Source organism: Aotus nancymaae, unplaced genomic scaffold (assembly GCF_030222135.1).
Source record: "Aotus nancymaae isolate 86718 unplaced genomic scaffold, 86718_ANA_hifiasm-v0.15.2.pri h1tg000028l, whole genome shotgun sequence".
Classification (NCBI taxonomy): domain Eukaryota; kingdom Metazoa; phylum Chordata; class Mammalia; order Primates; family Aotidae; genus Aotus; species Aotus nancymaae.
Genome location: NW_026988441.1, coordinates 28630894 through 28650389, shown reverse-complemented (window position 1 = coordinate 28650389; position 19496 = coordinate 28630894). Strand labels below are relative to the sequence as shown.

General features: G+C 50.2%; 1 protein-coding gene across 3 annotated transcripts in view; it reads left to right on the top strand.

Annotated features, from left to right (window-relative positions):
• The window catches only part of SIN3B (SIN3 transcription regulator family member B), a 50077-nt gene that overhangs the window by 9790 nt on the left and 20791 nt on the right, over nt 1-19496 (top strand). For 2 of the 3 annotated variants that reach the window (XM_064381668.1, XM_064381669.1), the window contains exons 4-8: nt 3247-3447; nt 6025-6168; nt 15587-15709; nt 16978-17067; nt 17944-18062. In XM_064381668.1, the coding sequence (XP_064237738.1) occupies nt 3247-3447; nt 6025-6168; nt 15587-15709; nt 16978-17067; nt 17944-18062 (677 nt within the window). Of the gene's footprint in view, nt 1-3246; nt 3448-6024; nt 6169-6219; nt 8661-15586; nt 15710-16977; nt 17068-17943; nt 18063-19496 lie in introns of those variants that run through there. The other variant, XM_012469888.3, reaches the window with a different exon arrangement.

Genomic DNA, 19496 nt, shown 5'->3' with positions numbered 1-19496 from the left:
TTAGTAGAGACAGGGTTTCACCATGTTGGCCAGGCGGGTCTCAAACTTCTGACCTTGTGATTCACCTGCCTCAGCCTCCCAAAGTGCTGGGATTACAGGTGTGAGCCACCACGCCTGCTCCCGGCCTTTGTTTTTTCTTTTTTTGAGACGAGGTGTCACTCTAGTTGTCCAGGCTGGAGTGCAGTGGTGCAGTGTTGGCTCACTGCAGCCTCCGCCTCCTGGGTTCAAGCAGTTCTCCTTCCTCTGCTTCCCAAGTAGCTGGGACTGCCGGCACATACCACCACACCCGGCTAATTTTTGTATTTTTAGTGGAGACAGGGTTTCACCATGTTGGCCAGGCTGGTCTTAAACTCCTGACTTCAAGTGATCTGTCCACCTCAACCTCCCAAAGTGCTAGAATTACAGGCATGAGCCACCGTACCTGGCCTGAGCACCTGTTTTCTTTCTTTTTCTTTTCTTTTCTTTTTTTTTTTTTTTTTGAGACAGAGTTTTGCTTTTGTTGCCTAGGCTGTAGTGCAGTGGTGTGATCTCAGCTCACTGCAACCTCCACCTCCCAGGTTCAAGCAATTCTGCCTCAGCCTCCCGAGTAGCTGGGATTACAGGTGTGCACCACCACGGCCAGCTAATTTTTTGTATTTTTAGTAGGGGTGGGGTTTCCACATGTTGGTCAGGCTGGTTTTGAACTCCTAATCTCGGGTGATCCGCCTGCCTCAACCTCCCAAAGTGCTGGGATTACAGGTGTGAGTCACTGCGCCTGGCTTGTTTTCAGTTCTCTTGGGTATACACTTGGGGGCGGGATTACCGGCTCATATGGTAACCATAATTCTGTGGTCAACCCATTGAGGGAACTGCCACACTGTCTCCTGTAGTGGCTGCAGCATCCCATCTAGCTCTTTTTTGCCAAGCTTTGGTCTAGAGCGTGTTTCCCCATCTTGTCGCAGTGGCTCACTTTAGGGGATCAGAGGGTGTACGTGGAGCTTGGAGATACCTCCTTGGAGTGGTGGGGGGCTCACAGTGAGCTTACAGCTGCCTGCCTTTGAAATAGACCTTGGCTTCGGGCTGCTTCCCCACATACCCACACCTTGCTCGTTCCGACCCCTTCCTCTGTCAAACCTGTGCACCATGGAGAAACAGCAGCCCGTGAGCCTGAGCAGAGAGAATCATCACAAATATCCTCGGAGAATCTTAGAACAAATTCCGCCACTGACCGGGTGCAGTGGCTTATGCCTGTAAATCTCAGCACTTTGGGAGGCAGAGGTGGGAGGATCACTTGAGGTCAGGAATTCAAGACCAGACTGGCCAACATGGTGAAACCCCATCTCTACTAAAAATACAAAAATTAGCCGGGTGTGGTCATGTGGCACTTGTGATCCCAAAGGCTGAGGCAGGAGAATCGCTTGAACCTGGGAGGCGGTGGTTGCAGTGAACCGGGATCGCACCACTGCACTCCAGCCTGGAAGGCAGAGCCAGACTCCATCTCAAAACAAAAAGAACAAATCCGCCACTGAGGAGAGAGGGTTTTAGAGTCGCAGCTGTTCTGCATCTTGTGTTTCTGCTTTTTCAGCTGAGACTTTCTAGAATTGTCTCTACCCATTGTTCTGGACAGAATTGTGTTATCCCCCCACCCCAGATTCCACCCCAAATTCATGTGTTTTAGCTCTAGCCCCCAACGCCTCAGAGTGTGACTGTATTTGGAGATAGAGCCTTTGAAGAGGCTGAATCATCCTTTGAAGAGGTGATTAAGTAAAACGAGGCGTTTAGGGTGGGCTTTAATCCAGTGTGATGGGTGTGCTTATGAGAAGAGGCGATTGGGACAGACATCAGGGACGTGCATGCGCAGAGAGACGACCACATGAGGACACAGTGAGTCAGTAGCCGTCCGCAAGCTAAGGTGAGAGGCCGCAGAGGAAACCAAACCTCCTGGCACCGTGACCTTGGCCTCCTGGCCTCCAGAACGGAGCGGTACTAACTTCCATTGCTTCAGCCAGTCTAGGGTGCCTTGTGGCAGCTGCCGGATGCACTCATCCCGCTGACGGTGCCTGTGCCCAGCAGAGGTGCCTGTTTCAGTATAGGACGGCAGTGGTGTGCCTGGCCTTGCCTAGCCCAGTAGATTCTCGGGGTCAGTGTTTGGATCACGTGCAGTGTTGGGCACTGCAGGGCAGCAGAAGCAGTGAAGTCTGTGTCCCTTCATCCATTCACCTGACCATCCCCAACAGCGGGTGAAGCCCACTGTGTTCTCATACTGTTCCAGGCTCTGGGGGTACAGCCCTGATCAAGATCCCCACCCTCGTGGAATCCAGCCACGACTGACGGATAATAAAATGAGTAAAATACACGTTCTCCATAAGGTGGCAACAGGTGGCGCAGAGAAACACACAGGAGTGCCGGGAGATGGCGCCATTTCACTTTGGTGAAAGAGGGTTCTCTGGGACTCACCAAGCAGGGGTTATCCAAGCAGAAACCTCAGCCAGGCTGGAGGAATCCTGACTCACTGGAGACGCAGCCCTTGTGTGCCGGGGATGGTGCAGCATCATTCTACTTTAGAAACAACAGCTCTTCCCTTGAGGGTGTGGTCCTGGCCCACCACAACATGGGAGGGAGGCAACTTTGTTTCTCTTTTTGCTCATATCGGCTGAAAAGTACACACATAGAGGGCATTCTTGGTGGGTGTTCAGGGCCTGTCTTTTCTCTCAAGTGACCGATGCACCTTGTTGCGATTTGCCTGGGGCTTAGCACCAAAAATGTCACGTCCCAGGAATCCCTGAAGTCCCCAGCAACCTGGACAGTGGGTCGCCTCTAACCTCTAGGGTCCCCACCTTAAGCATCCTACTGTGGCATCACTACTGGCAGCACGCGCTCTTCCACGTGAAAGCAATCTTGCTGAAACAGATTGCGGAAGGCGTGGGAGACTATTATACACAGCCCAGCACTTGGCGCTGCAGAGGCTTAAATATCCACTTTGTACATTTCACCCGATTGTGAAGTTTTCAAAATGAAAGGTGCTCCTTGAACTTGGCATGTTCTTTGAGTAGACTGGTAGGGATGGGGTGGAGGTGAGCTGGGGAGTCTCACCTGTGCGCCCCGCCCTGCTTGCCTCCAGGCCCTCAGAAGTAACCTTTCCCTGTCTCTAACAAAACTTGGCTCCATGCTGAGTTTTTTCTGTGCTTGTGCAGTGGCTGGGCCTGGCGTTTTTCGCAGTCTGTTCCCAATGTCAAGCCTGGCAGTAACTCACTGTGACTTTGTCAGGAGAATTCGCACAACCACGGGGACTGCGCGGAGGACTTCAAGCAGCAGGTGCCGTATAAGGAGGACAAACCCCAGGTGCCCCTGGAGTCCGATTCCGTGGAGTTCAACAACGCCATCAGCTACGTGAATAAGATTAAGACCCGCTTCCTAGACCACCCGGAAATCTACAGGTCGTTCCTGGAGATCCTGCACACGTACCAGGTGAGGACTCAGGTTGCAATTCCTTGTGAGTTTTGTGGTTTCATCCACTGTGGGGCCCTGCAGATACTCAGATTTGCTTGTTGGAATTGATAAAATCCTGTAAAATTCTACTTAGTGGTGGGGTTTTTTTGTTTGTTTTTTTCTTGAGACAGAGTCTGGTTATGTTGCGCAGGCTGGAGTGCAGTGGCACGGTCTCGGCTCACTGCGACCTCCACTTCCTGAGCCCAAGCCATCCTCCAACCTCAGCCTCCCAAGTAGTGGAGGCTACTTGGGGCTAGAACGTGGGCATGCATCACCACACCTGGCTAATTTTTGTATTTTTTGTAGAGACAGGGTTTTGCCATGTTGCCCATGCTGGTCTCAAACTCCTGAACTCAAGTGATCCGTCCACCTCAGTCTCTCAAAGTGCTGGAATGACAGGAGCCTCCAGCTGGGTTTTTTGCGTTTTTTTTTTTTACTATGGTAAAGTACACATAACAAGATTGACCATTTTCACCATTTTTAAGTGTACAGTTCTGTGGCATTAAGTACATTCAAATTGTTCTGTAACCATTGCCACCATCCACCTTCAGAACTCTTTTCATCTTGTGAAACTGAAGCTCTGTCCCCGTTAAACACTTACCATGCCCCGTCCCCCAGCCCCTGGCACCCACCTTTCTGCTTTCTGTCTCTATGGATGTGATGACTCTAGGGACCTCCTGTAAGTATTTGTCTTTTTGTGACTGACTCATTTCACTTAGCATAATGTCCTCAAGGTTCATCCGTGTTGTACCATGAGTCAGAACTTCCTTCCTTTTTAAGGCTGAATAGTATTTCAGCAAATGAATGGACTATATTTTGTTTGTCCATTCATCTGTCAGTGGACATGGGGCTGCTTCCAGCTTTTGGCTGTTGGGAATAGTGCTGCAGTGAACATGCATGCACAAATAGCTGTTGGAGTTCTGTTTTGATTTGATTTGATTTGATTTTTTTTTTTTGAGACAGGGTCTCACTCTCACACAGGCAAGTGTGCAGTGGTGCGATCACGGCTCACTGCAACCTCAACTTTCCAGAATCAAGCAATCCTCCTGCCTCAGCCTCCCAAGTAGCTGGATTACAGGCGTGAGCCGTGCCCGGGCTTGCCTTCTGTGTTTGAGAGCACTTGTTCCCCACATCCTCATCAGAAATCCTAGCCTCTTCTGTCTGCGTAGTCAGATGAGCAGAAAATGGCTGTGGCACCGTTTCAAATTGTATTCTTCAAATATCAGTCAGTTTGGTGATTGTTTCTTTTCCTCTTTATTTGTTTTAGATAGGGTCTCGCTCTGTTGCCCAGGCTGGAGTATGCACTGTCACGATTGTAGCTCACTGCAGCTTTGAACTTCTGGGCTTAAGCAATCCTCTTGCCTCAGCCTCCCAAGTAACTAGGACCATAGGAGTGTGTCACCATGCCTAGATAATGTCTAACATTTTTTGTATCACTCCTCAGCCTTTTGGCTAAGATCAAGTGTAAAATTTTTGGTAGAGATAGGGTCTCACTATGTTGCCCAGGCTGGTCTTGAACTCCTGGACTCAAGCCATTCTCCTGCCTCAGCCTCCCAAAGTGCTGGGATTGCAGGCATGAGCCATCATGGCCAGCCTAAATTGTGTTTCTTTGAACTTCAGTCAATTTGGTCATTGTTCTATCTGTATGCAGATAGATCATTTATTATCTGAACTGAGTGGGTTTTGCTTATTTTAAAATTTTGCTTTTAAGTGACTTTTGGTGACTTTTTGGAAGGGTGGTGTTTTTTTCCCCTGCAGTGTAGATGCCACCGGTCCCAAGATTTAAAACTTGCTTCCCTTTCTACAGGCTGCAGTGGGCCCAGCAGGGAGGGAAGCGCCAGCACAGGGACTCCTGCTTTGCAGCCGTGGATTTGGGACTATGGAGGCCATGCTATATTGTCCGAGAGGCTCCGGCCCACTGCCACTTGTTCTGTGAAAATTGACAAGGTGTCGGTTTTCTTGGGTGTAAATTTCTGGGTTGTAATTGACAAGGTGTCAGTTTTCTTGGGTGTAAAATTGACAAGAACATATTTCTAACAGCCACCTTCTTTTTGCTGGCCCATTTCTGCCTTCCAACCTGGGTTCCCTTTGGTCCTCTTGTTGCTTCAAGCTCTGGATCAGTCCATTTTCCTTGGGTCTCAGTGACTCCGGGCCAATAGGTGCCTTGGCTTGGAAGTCCCTTTCCTTCATGGCCCAGCGCTCCCCCAGTTCCACACTCCCCATTTCCCTTGGGAAGTCCTGGAGTTTGCCCCTTAATTTGCATTTCCCCAGCCCACCCTGATTCCAGCCAGCCTCCCACCTCCCTGACCCCTCTGCTCGTGGACACTGCTAGGTGTCCCTCCTTGAGTCCCTCCCATACTCCTGCCCATGGCCGGGGCACAGGCTGTGCCAGGCAGTGAGATCCATAAGTGAGCAGACAGTACTGTGGGCCCCGCCGGAAGGTGCTCTTTCTGAGACTCACCCCATCTCCTCCATGGAGGGCTGCCTGAGTGTCCCAGCTCAGGGCACGGCGCTCCTTGGCTAACGACTTGTTTTCCATTTCCTCAAAACTGACAGAAAGAGCAGCTGAACACGAGGGGCCGGCCGTTCCGAGGCATGTCCGAAGAGGAGGTGTTCACCGAGGTGGCCAACCTCTTCCGGGGCCAGGAGGACCTGCTCTCAGAGTTTGGACAGTTCCTGCCCGAAGCCAAGCGGTCTCTGGTGAGTGCAGAGAGCCCCTGCCCAGCCCCGGGGATGTCAGTGAGGAGACAGGGCCCCAGCCAACTCAACCCTGGGCTAGGCCAGGACCTTCCACCCTCCAGGCCACATTAGGGTCCCCCAGAAGCTATGCAGTGTGCAGACACCCAGGGGTTTCTCATCGTAGGCTCCACCTGCACAGCAAGCTCAGAAATGATTCGCCAAAGTGCTTCTCTGTACAGACAGTACCCAGGTCTCAGGGTGGTTTGGGAGGCAGAGAGCTCGATGGAGTTTCTACCTCCTGGGTCTGCCCTGCAGAGCCGCACCCTGCCTGGGACCCCAGCCCTGTGGGAAGGTGCAGGAGGACTTGGGTGCACCACCATCACTTCCCCTGTTGGATGAGACTGATCTGGGGCTCCAGCAGGTCGGATCTGGAGGAGCCAGTAGCGGGGGTGGCCTGTGGCCTGGCCCTGACCATGGGTGGTAGAGAGCAGAGATGGGTGAGGAGGGGCCTTAGACAGGGAGGTTCAGGGCTCAAACTGCATGGTCAACCTTTCTGCCCTGCCTATGACCTGAAGCTGCCAGGGCCACCTGTTCCAATTCTTTTTTTTCCCCTGTAAACATAAGACTTTCTTAAAAATTGAACTGAAATTTGTGTAACAGAATTCAGCATCGAAAGTGAACAATTCCCTGGCATTTGGTACATCCTCAGTATTGTACAACCTTCACCACTACCTAGTTACAGAACATTTTCATCCCCCTGAAAGGAGACCCCTTCCCCCTCAGCAGCCACTCCCCACTCCCCTCCCCCACCTCCTGGCAACCACCCATCTACTTCCTGTCTGTGTGATTTGATTTGCCCATTCTGAACATATCAGATCAGCGGAATCTCACAGTGTGTGGCCTTTGTGTCTCGCTTCTCTCAGTCAGCATCATGTTTTCAAGGGCTCACATGTACCATGGATTAGTGTTCAGTCCTTTTTCTGGCCGAATCATAATTCCGTTACACGGATGGACCACATTCTGTTGATCCACGTTCTGTTGGTGGACATTTGGGTGGTTCTGCCTTTGGCTGCTGTGAACAGTGCTGCTGTCAGCATTGATTCCAAGGATTTGTTTGAACACCTGTTTTCAGTTCTTTTGGGTAGACAGCTAGGAGTGGAATTGCTGGGTCACTCGGTAATTCTGTATTTAACTTTTTGAAGAGCTTCCAAACTGTTTTCCACGGTGACTGCACCATTTTACATCCCCAACAGCAATGTACCGCGGGTTCTGTTTCTCCGCATCTTGGCCAACATTTGTTATTTTCCAGATTTTGGGTGGTTTTTTTTGCCTTTTTTTTTAGTAACCATCAGTATGTGAAGTGTTACTCCATTAAGGTTTGTTTTTATTTTTTGAGACAAGCTCTCTCTCACCCAGGCTGGAGTGCAGTGGCACAATTGATCACTGTTCACTGCAGTCTTCATCTCCCAGGCTCAGGTAATCCTCCCACCTCAGCCTCCTGAGTAGCTGGGATTACAGGCAGCACCATGATGCCAGGCCAGTTTTTATAGTTTTTAGAGATAGGGTTTTGCCATGTTGCCCAGGCTGGTCTCGAACTCCTGGCCTCAAGCGATCCACCTGCCTCAGTCTCCCAAAGTGCTGGGATTGCAGGCGTGAGCCACTGTGCCCAGCTGTGTTGTGGTCTGGATTTGCATTTCTCTTAGAACAGATGATGTTGAGCATCCATGTGTATATTGACTGTCCATCTTCTTTGGAGAAATGTTTATTCACATCCTTTGCCAATTTTTTTTGTCTTTTTACTGTTGAGTTGTAAGAGTTCTTTATGTATTCTGATGCAAGACCCTTATGAGAGCTATGATTTGCAAATATTTTCCTCCATTCTGTAAGCTGTCTTTTTACTTTTGTATTAGTGTCTTTGATGCACACCAGTTTTTAATTTTGATGAAGCCCAGTTTACCTATTTTTTCCTTAATGTCATGCATGTTTTTAATGTCAAATGTAAGAGATCATCATCAAGGGCATGAAGGTTTCCCATCATGTTCTCCTCTAATAGTTTTATAGTTTTGACTCTTATATTTATGTCATTGACCTATTTTAATTTTTGCATGGTGTGAGGTAGGAGTCCAACTTTATTCTTTTGCATGTGGAAATCCAGTTGTCCCAGCATCATTTGTTGAAGAAATTGTTTTTCCCCAGTGAATGGTCTTGGCACTCTTGTTGAAAACCCATTGGCTATAGTTGTATGATTTTATTTTGGAATTCTTAATTGTGATCCACTGGACTGTGTGTCTCTTCTTATGCCAGTACCACACTGTTTTGATTACTGTAGCTGTGTAGTAAGGTCAAAATCAGGAAGTGTGAAACCTCCGACTTTGTTCTTCTTTTTCAAGATTGTTTTGACATTCAGAGCCCCTTGCAGTTCCGTATGAATTTGAAGATCAGCTTATCCATTTCTACAAAAAAGGCCATTGTGGTTTTGATAGGGATTGCATTGACTCTTCAGATCACCTTGGGTAAATATTGCCATTTTAACATTGTTAAGTTTTTTAATCCATGAACACACAAAAAACTTTCTATTTATTTATGTTGTCTTTAATTTCTTTTAGCAGTGTTTTGTAGTTTTTAGTGGACAAGTCTTGCATTGCCTTGTTCAAATTTATTCCAAAGTATTTAATTTTTACTGATGCCATTGTAAATGGAATTGTTTTCTTTTCTTTCTTTTTCTTTTTTTTTTTTTTGAGACGGAGTCTTGTTCTGTTGCCAGGCTGGAATGCAGAGGCACTTGCAATTCTCCTGCCTCAGCCTCCCGCGTAGCTGGGATTACAGGGGCCTACCACCATGCCCAGCTAATTTTTTGGATTTTTTAGTAGAGATGGGGTTTCACTATGTTGGCCAGGCTGGTCTCAAACTCCTGACCTCGTGATCTGCCCAACTCGGCCTCCCAAAGTGCTGGGATTACAGGCGTGAGCCACCGCACCTGGCTTTTTTTTTTTTTTTTTTAAATAATCTCACCCTGTCACCAAGGCTGGAGTGCAGTGATGTGATCTTGGCTCACTACAACCTCCGTCTCCTGGGTTCAAGCAATTCTCCTGCCTCAGCCTCCCAAATAGCTGGGATTACAGGCATGCAACGCCACACCCAGCTAATCTTTGTATTTTTAGTCGAGCAAGGGTTTCACCATGTTGGCCAGGCTGGTCTCGAATTCCTGACCTCAGGTGATCCACCCACCTTAGCCTCCCAAAGTTCTAGGATTACAGGCGTGAGCCACCTTACCTGGCAAACATCAGGGAATCTTTTCTTTCCAATGCAGATACTCTTCATTACTTCTTCTTTTCTTATTGTTCTAACAGGGACTTCCAATCCTGTATTGAATGGAAAATAGTGAAAGCAGGCATCCTTACCTTGTTCCTGATCGTGAAGGAAAACCTTTCAGTCCCTAACCTTTTTTGTGTGTGTGTGTGTGATGGAGTTTTGCTCTTGTTGCCCAGACTGGAGTGCAATGGCGGGATCTTGGCTCACCACAACCCCTGCCTCCTGGGTTCGAGCAATTCTTCTGCCTCAGCCTCCTAAGTAGCTGGGATTTCAGGCATGCGCCACCATGCCTGGCTAATTTTGTATTTTTTAGTAGAGATCAGGTTTCTCCATGTTGGTCAGGCTGGTCTTGAGCTCCCGACCTCAGGTGATCCGCCCTCCTCAGCCTCCCAAAGTGCTGGGATTACAGGCGTGAGCCACCGCGCCTGGCCCAGTCCTTCACCTTTGAGTGTGATGCCAGCTCTGTTTTTTTCATAACTGCTTTATTAGGCTAAAGAAGTTCTCTTCTGTTCCTAGCTTGTGAATGTTCCATTTCCTCTTTTCTTCTTCCTCTTGGTCCTCGATGACACATCAAGATGAGAGGTTCCCTGCCACCACTTCCATTTCTCACCGCCTCCTCTCCTGGGTCCTGGCTCCGAATGGATGAAGTGGAGCGGGTAGGGCAGGGGAAGCAGGTCTCGAAGGGAAGAGCTCAGGCACCAGCAGGGGTCTAGGTGTAGACATGATCTAGACCCTCAGTTGAGTCCGGCACATTTCCAGTCTATTTTCTTGGGTTTTCCTCCGTGCTCTCCAAACCCTGTCCTTCCCTTGTCCTTGGCCAGAGTCTCTCCAGTTTATCTAGGCCAATGGGTGGGGCTTGACCCCGTGAGTTACTGTCTCTAGGGCATGAGCACCCCCTCGAAGCAAGGATGCCACCCAGAAACACTTCCTAACTCGAAGTCACAGGGACTGCATGCTGCTCTGTGGGGGTCAAGTCCAGGAGCCTTACCCTGACCTTCCCTCCTGCCTGGGGCCTGGGCCAAGCTTGTAGGCATAGTAGCCCGGGCCATTGAGGCAGGAGGGTTGTGCCACCTCCTGGGCCTGGTTTCCTTCTCTCTCACACAGGAGTGACCCTCCCTCCTGCTCAGGTGGGGACTCCACAAGCTCTTGTCCTTCAGGTGCTCAGAGCACTGGAAAGGACAGCTGCGTTTGTGCAGGAAAGAGGTCATCCCCACCCTATGTCCCCAGAGCCAGCTCGCTGCCTGGCCTGGGGGAGGGTCAAACAGAGCCTGCACCTGGAATTCCTCCTTTGACGGGGAGCTTACCTCTATCACAGGCCTCTGCCCTGAGCTACCTCCTTGGGAACCCCCTCCTGTTATCTTCTCTGATTCCACTGTCCCCCTGGTGTCTCTGAAGTTCAGAATCTCTACTTGGTTTTCTCTTGGAAATTCTGGCATCGCCCCCACTTCCTGCTTGTTAGAGACCCCTTAATTGTGACCACTTGAATCAAAGGGGTGTCTGCCTCTCTCTCGCTTCACACCCTTCTGGTATTGACACGGCTCCAGGAGTGGGCACTCAGGCCTCCAAGTCCCCGGCGGTTGGAGCTGACTGCTGTCGCCCATGCTGTGATGCATGTCTTCCTCCTTGTCCACTTGCGGACTGTCTGTGGGTCTCATTCTCTTGGACCTGGGTCTCACCTCAGCCGTCACCTCCCTGTTGGCAGCTCTTCTCCCACATGCCCGTCCCCACCAGGAGATGGGCTCCAGTGGTGTCCCTAGCTGGACTCCTTGAGCCATTGCTAACAGTGCAGAGTGGCCAAGGGTGGGGACAGTTCAGCCTTCCTGGCCTCAGGGAAGGCCTGGCTGAAGCTTGGGTAAGCTTTTGCTGCCCTGGTGAAGGGTACCCCAAGGCACTCTGGATTGAGACAGGAGGTTGGGGTGTAGCGCCCAGAGCAGCAGGAGCCTGGCAGGTCACTTCCCCGAGCCTCAACTTCCTCATCTAGGAGTGGCCATGAGGATGTCCCCCAGCTAGTGTGGTTGGAAGGTTCCCCAGGGAAGCATCTGGCCTGGAGGACCCGGGGCTCTAACACACTGACAAGGCTGCACCAAAGAACCAGCTCTGAGACCCTTGCTCTGGGGATCTGTACCATGGGGGAACCCCCTCTGCCAGCACTGTGGGGGCTATACCCAGCAGACATGTGGTGACTCATTGAACTGGCAGCCTGCAGCTACTTGCCCAAAGTCTTTGGAGTTCTGCGGCCTGGGTGGCCTTGGTTCTGTGGGCTTTCATCTGGTGGTCATTCTTCAAGCACCGCGAAGTCTGGTCATTTTGGGGGCCATTGATTGGAGACTGGTCCTCTGATGGCTGCGACTGCAGCGCCCCCTGTGGCATTTATGAAGCCGGTCCCTGACAAAGCTTGCCCTGGGAAAATAAGCATTTCCCTCTGAAAAGTGCCTGCCAGCCGTTTCTTTAGTATTATTATTATTATAATATATATGTTTTTTTACATGCTGTGGACTACTTGTTTGTGTCTCTATTATTATTTTGTTTGTTTTGTTTTTGTTTGTTTTTAGAGAGAAGGCCTCACTCTGTCACCCAGGCTGGAGTGCAGTGGTGTGATCTTGGCTCACTGCAGCCTCAACCTCCTGGACTCAAGTGATCCTCCTGCCTCAGCCTCCCAAGTAGCTGGGACTACAGGTGCATGCCACCATGCCTGGCTAGCTTTTATTTTTTAATTGTAGAGACAGGGTCTCACAATGTTGCCCAGGTTGGTCTCAGACTCAAGCCATCCTCCCACCTTGGCCTCCCAAAGTGTTAGGATTACAGGCATGTGCCATCATGCCCAGTCCATGATTTCTTGAAGTGGCATTTATGCAGGGTGCCCGGCTAGCTCAGTAGAGCATGAAACTCTTAACATTTGTTGTCAATTTAGCTAAGGTTTTTAGTGTGTATTGGGTTATTAGAGCCATCTTGTACATTTAGAAAGATTGGATCAACTTTTTAAAATTATTAAAAGCACCCACTGCAGCGTCTGTTGTGCAAAGTACATATTTATGTTAACTTTTAGACATATATTAAAACTGTAGGAAAAGGAAACCAAAGGTGACATTTGGCATTGCCCTGATCAGACTTGACTGGCCTGGATCCGAGGTTGGCAAACCTTTTCTACAAAGGACCAGATAGTAAATATCTCAGGCTTTGCAGGCCAGTTCATCTCTGTGTAAAGACTCTCCTCTGCCCTGCAGCTTGAAAGCAGTCATGGAATATATATGTCTGACTGGGCAGGGCTGTGTCCCAATAAAACTTTACTTACAAAATGAGTGGGTGTGGCTGGGTGCCAATAAAACTTTATTTAGAAAATGAATGGGTGGCCGGGCACTGTGGCTCATGCCTGTAATCCCAGCACTTTGGGAGGCCAATGCGGGTAGATCACCTGAGGTCAGGAGTCTGAGAACAGCCTGGACGACATGGGGAAACACCGTCTTTACTAAAAACACAAAAAATTAGCCGGGCTTGGTGGTGCTTGCCTATAATCCCAGCTACTCCGGAGGCTGAGGCAGGAGAATTGCTTGAACCCGGGAGGCAGAGGTTGTAGTGAGCCGAGGTTGTGCCACTGCACTCCAGCCCGGGCAACAAGAACAAAACTCTGCCTCAAAAAAAAAAATTGAATGGGCATGACCAGGTACCAGTAACTCTTTACAAAAGGAATGTGTGTGTGGCTAGATGCTGATAAAATTTTATTTACAAAAACAGGGCCTATGTTAATTTGCCATTGCCACGCCTAGGTGGTCTTTGTGGGGGTCCATCTAGCTCAGATGTTCATAAATTGGGACATTAACTCAAAGGCAAGAATCATGTGAACCACTGGGGAAGATCTATATACCTGCTTGGTGAGCTTGGCAGGACTGCGGGTTTCCCCTCCAGGTCTCCCATTCCCGTTCAGCACCTGTCATATGGTCGCCCACCTGCATCTTTTGGGAATCAATTTGCACCTGTTCCAGCATATGCAAAAAATACAAAAATTAGCCAGGCTTGGCAGCTCATGCCTATAATCCCCAATATTTGGGAGGCTGAGGCAGGAGATAGCTTGAACCCGCGAGGCAGAGGTTGCAGTGAGCCGAGATCGCGCCATTGCACTCCAGCCTGGGTGATAGCAGACTCCATCTCAAAAAAAAAATAAAGAACCACCAGTGAAGAATTGTTGTGTAGATGCCAGTTTCTCCACTTAGAGCTCTTGAAGTTGCCTTGGGTCTTTGGGTCATTATTCCCCAAATAAGTTGAATTCCTGTAAGTCTTGCCTGTGGCTAAATAATAAGTCTTTATTTTGTTGTTGTTGGCTTTTTCTTTTTTTGATACAGAGTCTCGCTCTGTTGCTCAGGCTGGAATGCAGTGGCACAGTCTCGGCTCGAGTGCAATCTCTGCTTCCCAGGTTCAAGCGATTCTCCTGCCTCAGCCTCACGAGTAGCTGGGATTACAGGTGTATACCAGCATGCCTGGCTAATTTTTGTATTTTTAGGAGAGACAGGATTTTACCACGTTGGTCAGGCTGGTCTTGAGCTCCTGACCTCATGATCCGCCTGCCTCGGCCTCCCAAAGCTCTGGGATTACAGGCATGAGCCACCTCATCTGGCCTGATAAGTCTTTATTATTATTATTATTGTAAAAATAGTACATATTAATGTACTAATGCTAAGTATTAGCAAGAGTATCAAATTTTTTTTTTTTTTGAGATGGAGTGTCACTCTTATTGCCCAAGCTGGCGTGCAACAGTGCAATCTCGGCTCACTGCAACCTCTGCTTCCCAGGTTCAAGTGATTCCCCTGCCTCAGCCTCCCGAGTAGCTGGGATTACAGGCGCCTGCCACCACGCCTGGCTAAGTTTTTGTATTTTTAGTAGAGACGGGGTTTCATTGTGTTGGTCAGGCTAGTTTCGAACTCCTGACCTCAGGCCATCCACCCGCCTCAGCCTCCCAAAGTGCTGGGATTACAGGCATGAGCCACTGTGCCCAGCTGAGAGTATCACATTTTTAATGCAAACTTTCTCTCCCTTGACTCAGTTTTTAGTCATTCTGCTCAGAGGTTAGTGATTCTAAGTGTCTTGTATATCTTTCCAGAAATTTCCTGTGCATGTGCAACAAATATTTTTTACAAAGTAACACACCCCGGCATCCTGTTTGTTCTGCCCCTTTTTTTGGCTTTTCTTTTTTTTCCCTTGGTTTTTTCGTTTTGTTTTGTTTTTCAGTTATGCCCGTTCCTAGCAGCAGCTCAGAGCCACCTCATGGTGTCTGATGGCTGCTGGCTGTTTTGTTCAGATGCACCACGACTTGTCCACCTCACTCACACTTTAGGCCTTTGGGTGTGTCTTTGCATCCAGGTCCTGTGTGGTGGCATGGGAAGGAGGAGGCCTCTCCAGCCCTGCCCACGTCCTGCAAAGCTGTGGTCTGTCCATCCTCCCCTGCCTGTCCAGCTTTCCAGTATGTTCATATAGACCAAAATCCTGAATAGATTGTTCCAGAACAATTCTTGATAAATGTCATTGGCACCCTGTAGGTACCCTGCTCGGGACGAGCATCCCCGACCTGTTAGTCGATGGCTGGCGTAGCACCTGGGAGGCAGGCCCCGAACCAGCCACGAGCCCCACTCCACTCCCAGCAAGTGACGACATCGTCCCCCAGAAATGTTTTGTTATTCATAGAAAAGACTTCAAAATCTGGCTTCAAGGGCCCCACCAGTGCCCTGGCGAATGTGAGCTGCTTCCCCTCGCTGCCTGTTTCTCTGTCCACTGCGCCTTGTGTTTCTGTGGCGCTTGCATGTACACGGCAAGACGCCCCACCGGTGGCCTGCCCCATGAGCCCTGGCACGGGAAGACCCGACTCAGGTGTCTCCCTCCTGAAACCCCCACCCCACTCCTGTCCTTGTCCATAAAGGCCTCACGGGCCTCCTCCCGGCCTGGCACTGTTAGTCTGATGATTCTGTTACCTTGGAACGTGAGTGTTTTGCTGGAGTCACCTCACGACGGAGCCTCTGGCCTGGTGCCTATGGCCACCAGTGCCCAACAGGCTGTGGGCTGAGCTGGAAACAGCTCTCAGTGCTCAGATGCCCGGGCCCGGCTGTGTCTCTGGCACTGACTGCCTCCCACGTGCCCTCAGTTCACAGGAAATGGGCCATGCGAGATGCATAGCGTGCAGAAGAGCGAGCACGACAAGACTCTGGAGCACAGCAGGAAGCGCTCCCGGCCCTCGCTGCTCCGCCCCGTGTCTGCGCCTGCCAAGGTACCCGTCAGCCATGTGCGGCCGTTCCTGAAACCCAGGGGCCCCAGCAAACCGGGCCTTTCCGGCAGGTGACCAGGGAATAGAGGCCCAAGCAGCGTTTCGGGGCTGGACCTGGGGCTGGGTGAGGTTCACCAGTGGCAGGACCTTTGCAAGTCGGGTCTCCTCTAAGGTGGCTGTTCATCCGTTCTCCCTGTCCCATGAGATTGTTGTGAAAAGGAGGAGGAGGAAGGAGTGTTACCTAACCTGCCCTAGGTCCCAAGAAACGGGTGTACCACTCAGTCTCCTTTTGACCCTCAGGACCCTCACAGGCAAGGCCGCCATGTACAGTTGTTCAGGTTGGTCACTGCACAGCTGAGGGCAGAGAGGGGCTGGGATCCAGCTCCTGTCATGCCCTTCACCCACAGTGGTGGTTTTCTGATTGCATTACTACTCGTGTGGCTTTCTACTATTGGTAGGAACTTTCTCATCCTCCCATTTATTTAGTTGTGTATATTAGGTAAGGACTCTGGGTTATAATCTATTCTAGTGTTGATGTCCAAGCTGTTCCAGATTTGACCAGTGGGGTCCCTTTGGCTCCTGTGTCCTCTTGGCATGTCCCCACCATTCTTTTTTTGATGGAGGAATGGGGTTTCACTCTGTCACCCAGGCTGGAGTGCAGTGGCACAGTCACAGCTCACGAAAGCTTTGACCTCTGGGCTCCAGCTATCCCCTCACCTCAGCCTCCCAAGTAGCTGGGACTATAGGTGTGCACCACCATACCTTTTTGTAAAGATGGCATTTCACTGTGTTGCTCAGGCTGGTCTCGGACTCCTGGGCTCAGTCCTCCCACCTCATCCTCCCAAAGTGTTGGGATTATAGGTGTGAGCCCCTGTGCCCGGCTCATCCCCATTCTTCAGGCACTTTGGAGATGATTCTGCATGGACAGTATTGTCCTTCCTGCCATGATTGTGTGGCTAAGTTCAGGTCCAAGTCCAGCTTAGAGACGCAAGCCTGCAAAGACTCAACATGTCGCTTCTCCAGGGTCTTCCCAGTGCCACCCTCTTCCTGTCCGCTTCTTGTTGCTGTGTTGGCCCTCAGGACAAAACGGGGAGAGGATTCTGAGGTCGTGGTAGTCAGGGGCACATCTCCCTTGCCGTTCTGATGCTGTGGCGGCGCTCTTGCCTGTTACCCAAAGCCCTAACCTGCTGAGATGGAGATCCCAGGTTTGGCAGTGGCAGAGGCCACTGGTGGAAGGGAGAATGTTAACTGCGTGGAATTTCCCCCCACAGAAAAAAATGAAACTTCGTGGTACCAAAGACCTGTCTATCGCTGCAGTGGGGAAGTACGGGACTCTGCAGGAATTTTCTTTCTTTGACAAGGTGAGGGCGGGCCCTGGCTTCCATCTTGGGGATGCCACATTCAGCTGGCTGGGCCCATGCTCCCTGGGCCTGCCCCAGGACTGGAGGAGGAAGGAGCTAGGGTGGGTGTGGTCTGAGGATGGAGCAGGTGGGGCCGGGAGGATGGAGCCGGCCCCCAGCTCTCATTGCAGCAGGGAATGTGGGCCACCTTGGAGCCCAGGCATGGGGTGTGGTCAGGAGTCCACAGTGGGTGTGCCAGACAGAGCTGAGAGTCCAAGCAAAGTAGAAAGACATACACGTCTGCCACCCTGAAGCTGTGTGGCTTTTTCTTATATCGGGGGTGATTGTGGGGTTCCCGCCCAGGGTTTGTGGGCAGAGCAGACAAGGTGGCTGTGAATTGCTGCACGTATCACGTGCACATGCTGTGTGAATTGCTGCACAGATGACGTGCACGGGCTGTGTGAATTGCTGCACAGATGACACATACGGGCTGTGAATTGCTGCATGGATTGCGTGCACGGGCTGTGTAACTTGCTACATGGATGACGCGCATGGGCTGTGAATTGCTGCACGACTCGCGTGCCTGGGCTGTGTATTGCTGCACAGATGATGGTCATGGGCTGTGTGAATTGCTACACAGGTTGCATGCATGGGCTGTGTGAATTGCTGCACAGATGACACATGGGCTGTGAATTGCTGCATGGATCGCACGCGCAGGCTGTGTGAATTGCTGCACGGATGATGCACATGGGCTGTGAATTGCTGCATGGATCTCATTTACTTACAGACACAGCTGGTTCCTGTATTGCACACCCATGTGGGTGACTTACAAGTGAACCAGGCCCAGAAGCTGAGGAGCAGGGGTTCATAGTGGGTCCCTGACTGCTGTCTCCGCAGGTCCGCCGGGTGCTGAAGAGCCAGGAGGTGTACGAAAACTTCCTCCGCTGCATCGCCCTCTTCAACCAGGAGCTGGTGTCTGGCTCTGAGCTCCTGCAGCTCGTCAGCCCATTTCTAGGGTGAGCAGCTGACTTCCCCGGGCTCCCCAGGGTAGTTCTGTTCCTGTCAACTCCATCTACTAGGTTTTTAGTTACTGTTTTTGAACAATGATTATGCTTTTCTAAAATCCTATTTATTAATTGAAGTGATTGAGATTAATTATAGATTCCTATGTATTTGTGTTTTTTGTTTGTTTGTTTTGAGATAGAGTCTTGCTCTGTCGCCCAGGCTGGATTGCAATGGCACGGTCTTGGCTCACTGCAACCTCCGCCTCCTGGGTTCAAGCCGTGCTCCTGCCTCAGCCTCCCGAGCAGCCAGGATTACATGCGCCCACCACCACACCCTGCTGATTTTTGTATTTTTAGTAGAGACAGGGTTTCACCATGTTGGCCAGGCTGTTCTCGAACTCCTGACCTTGTGATCCATCTGCCTCGGCCTCCCCAAGTGCTGGGATTATAGGCATTAGCCACCGTGTACAGCCAATTCCCATGCTTTTGTAAGGAGTGATACACCACCTGGGTACCCTCCAGCTGGTGCCTCCAGCAGTAACATCTGGAGTTAGCATCCTCACCAGAAAACAGTGGGTCCTCGAATAAAGCCTTTTTGTTTACCACTGTTTTGTTACTGGTGAGAAAAAAACATTCCTTTCTGGTCTGAGTGGAGTTTGCACGTTCTCCCCAGGTCTGTGTGGAGTTTCCCCCACATCCCAAAGATGTGCATGTTAGGTTAAATGTAGGTGAAGTGGTGAATCTCCACGGTCCCAGCCTGAGTGAGGGGGTGGTGAGCGCCCTCCAGTGGGGTGATGTCCTGTCCAGGGTGCTCTGAGCCGCTGGGATGGGGTCTAGCCGCCTGAGACCCTGAACTGGGATAATGGGGTAAATCGGGTAAATTGTTTTCACTCATCTTTCTTATCTGTATGTTTGGCTTGCATTTATTTCAGTGTTAAATATTAGAAATGTTTTGGTTTCTCTTGAGAAATTTGGTGATGCTTTTATGACCGGAAATATGCCTTAGGAACGTCACTCTTGTTTACGTGTCAATTAGCTTGTGGCAAAATTGGTTTTGTTACACATCTTTTCTCCGAAAGTCACAACTTCCTAAAACGTGTTGATGATGTTGAGTGAGGGCTTACTGTATCGACTCTCACACAACCCACCGATCTTTCCAGCCTCTCCATGTTACTCGTACACGTCTGGTGTGTGTGTTTATACCACTTTCTCACTGTGGAGGGTCGCGCGTCCGCCACAGTGAAGATACTGAACAGCTCCAGGGCCATCAGCGTTCTGCCTTGACCTTTTCTTTCCATCCGAAAACCCTGCCTCACCCAGAGTCTGTTTCCAACCCCTGGCAACCACTCATCTGTATGTCTCTAAAATTTATATTAAAATGTTACAGTAACGGAACTGTACAGGAGGAACCTTATGGGAGAAACTTTTTTTTTTTAACCCAGCATA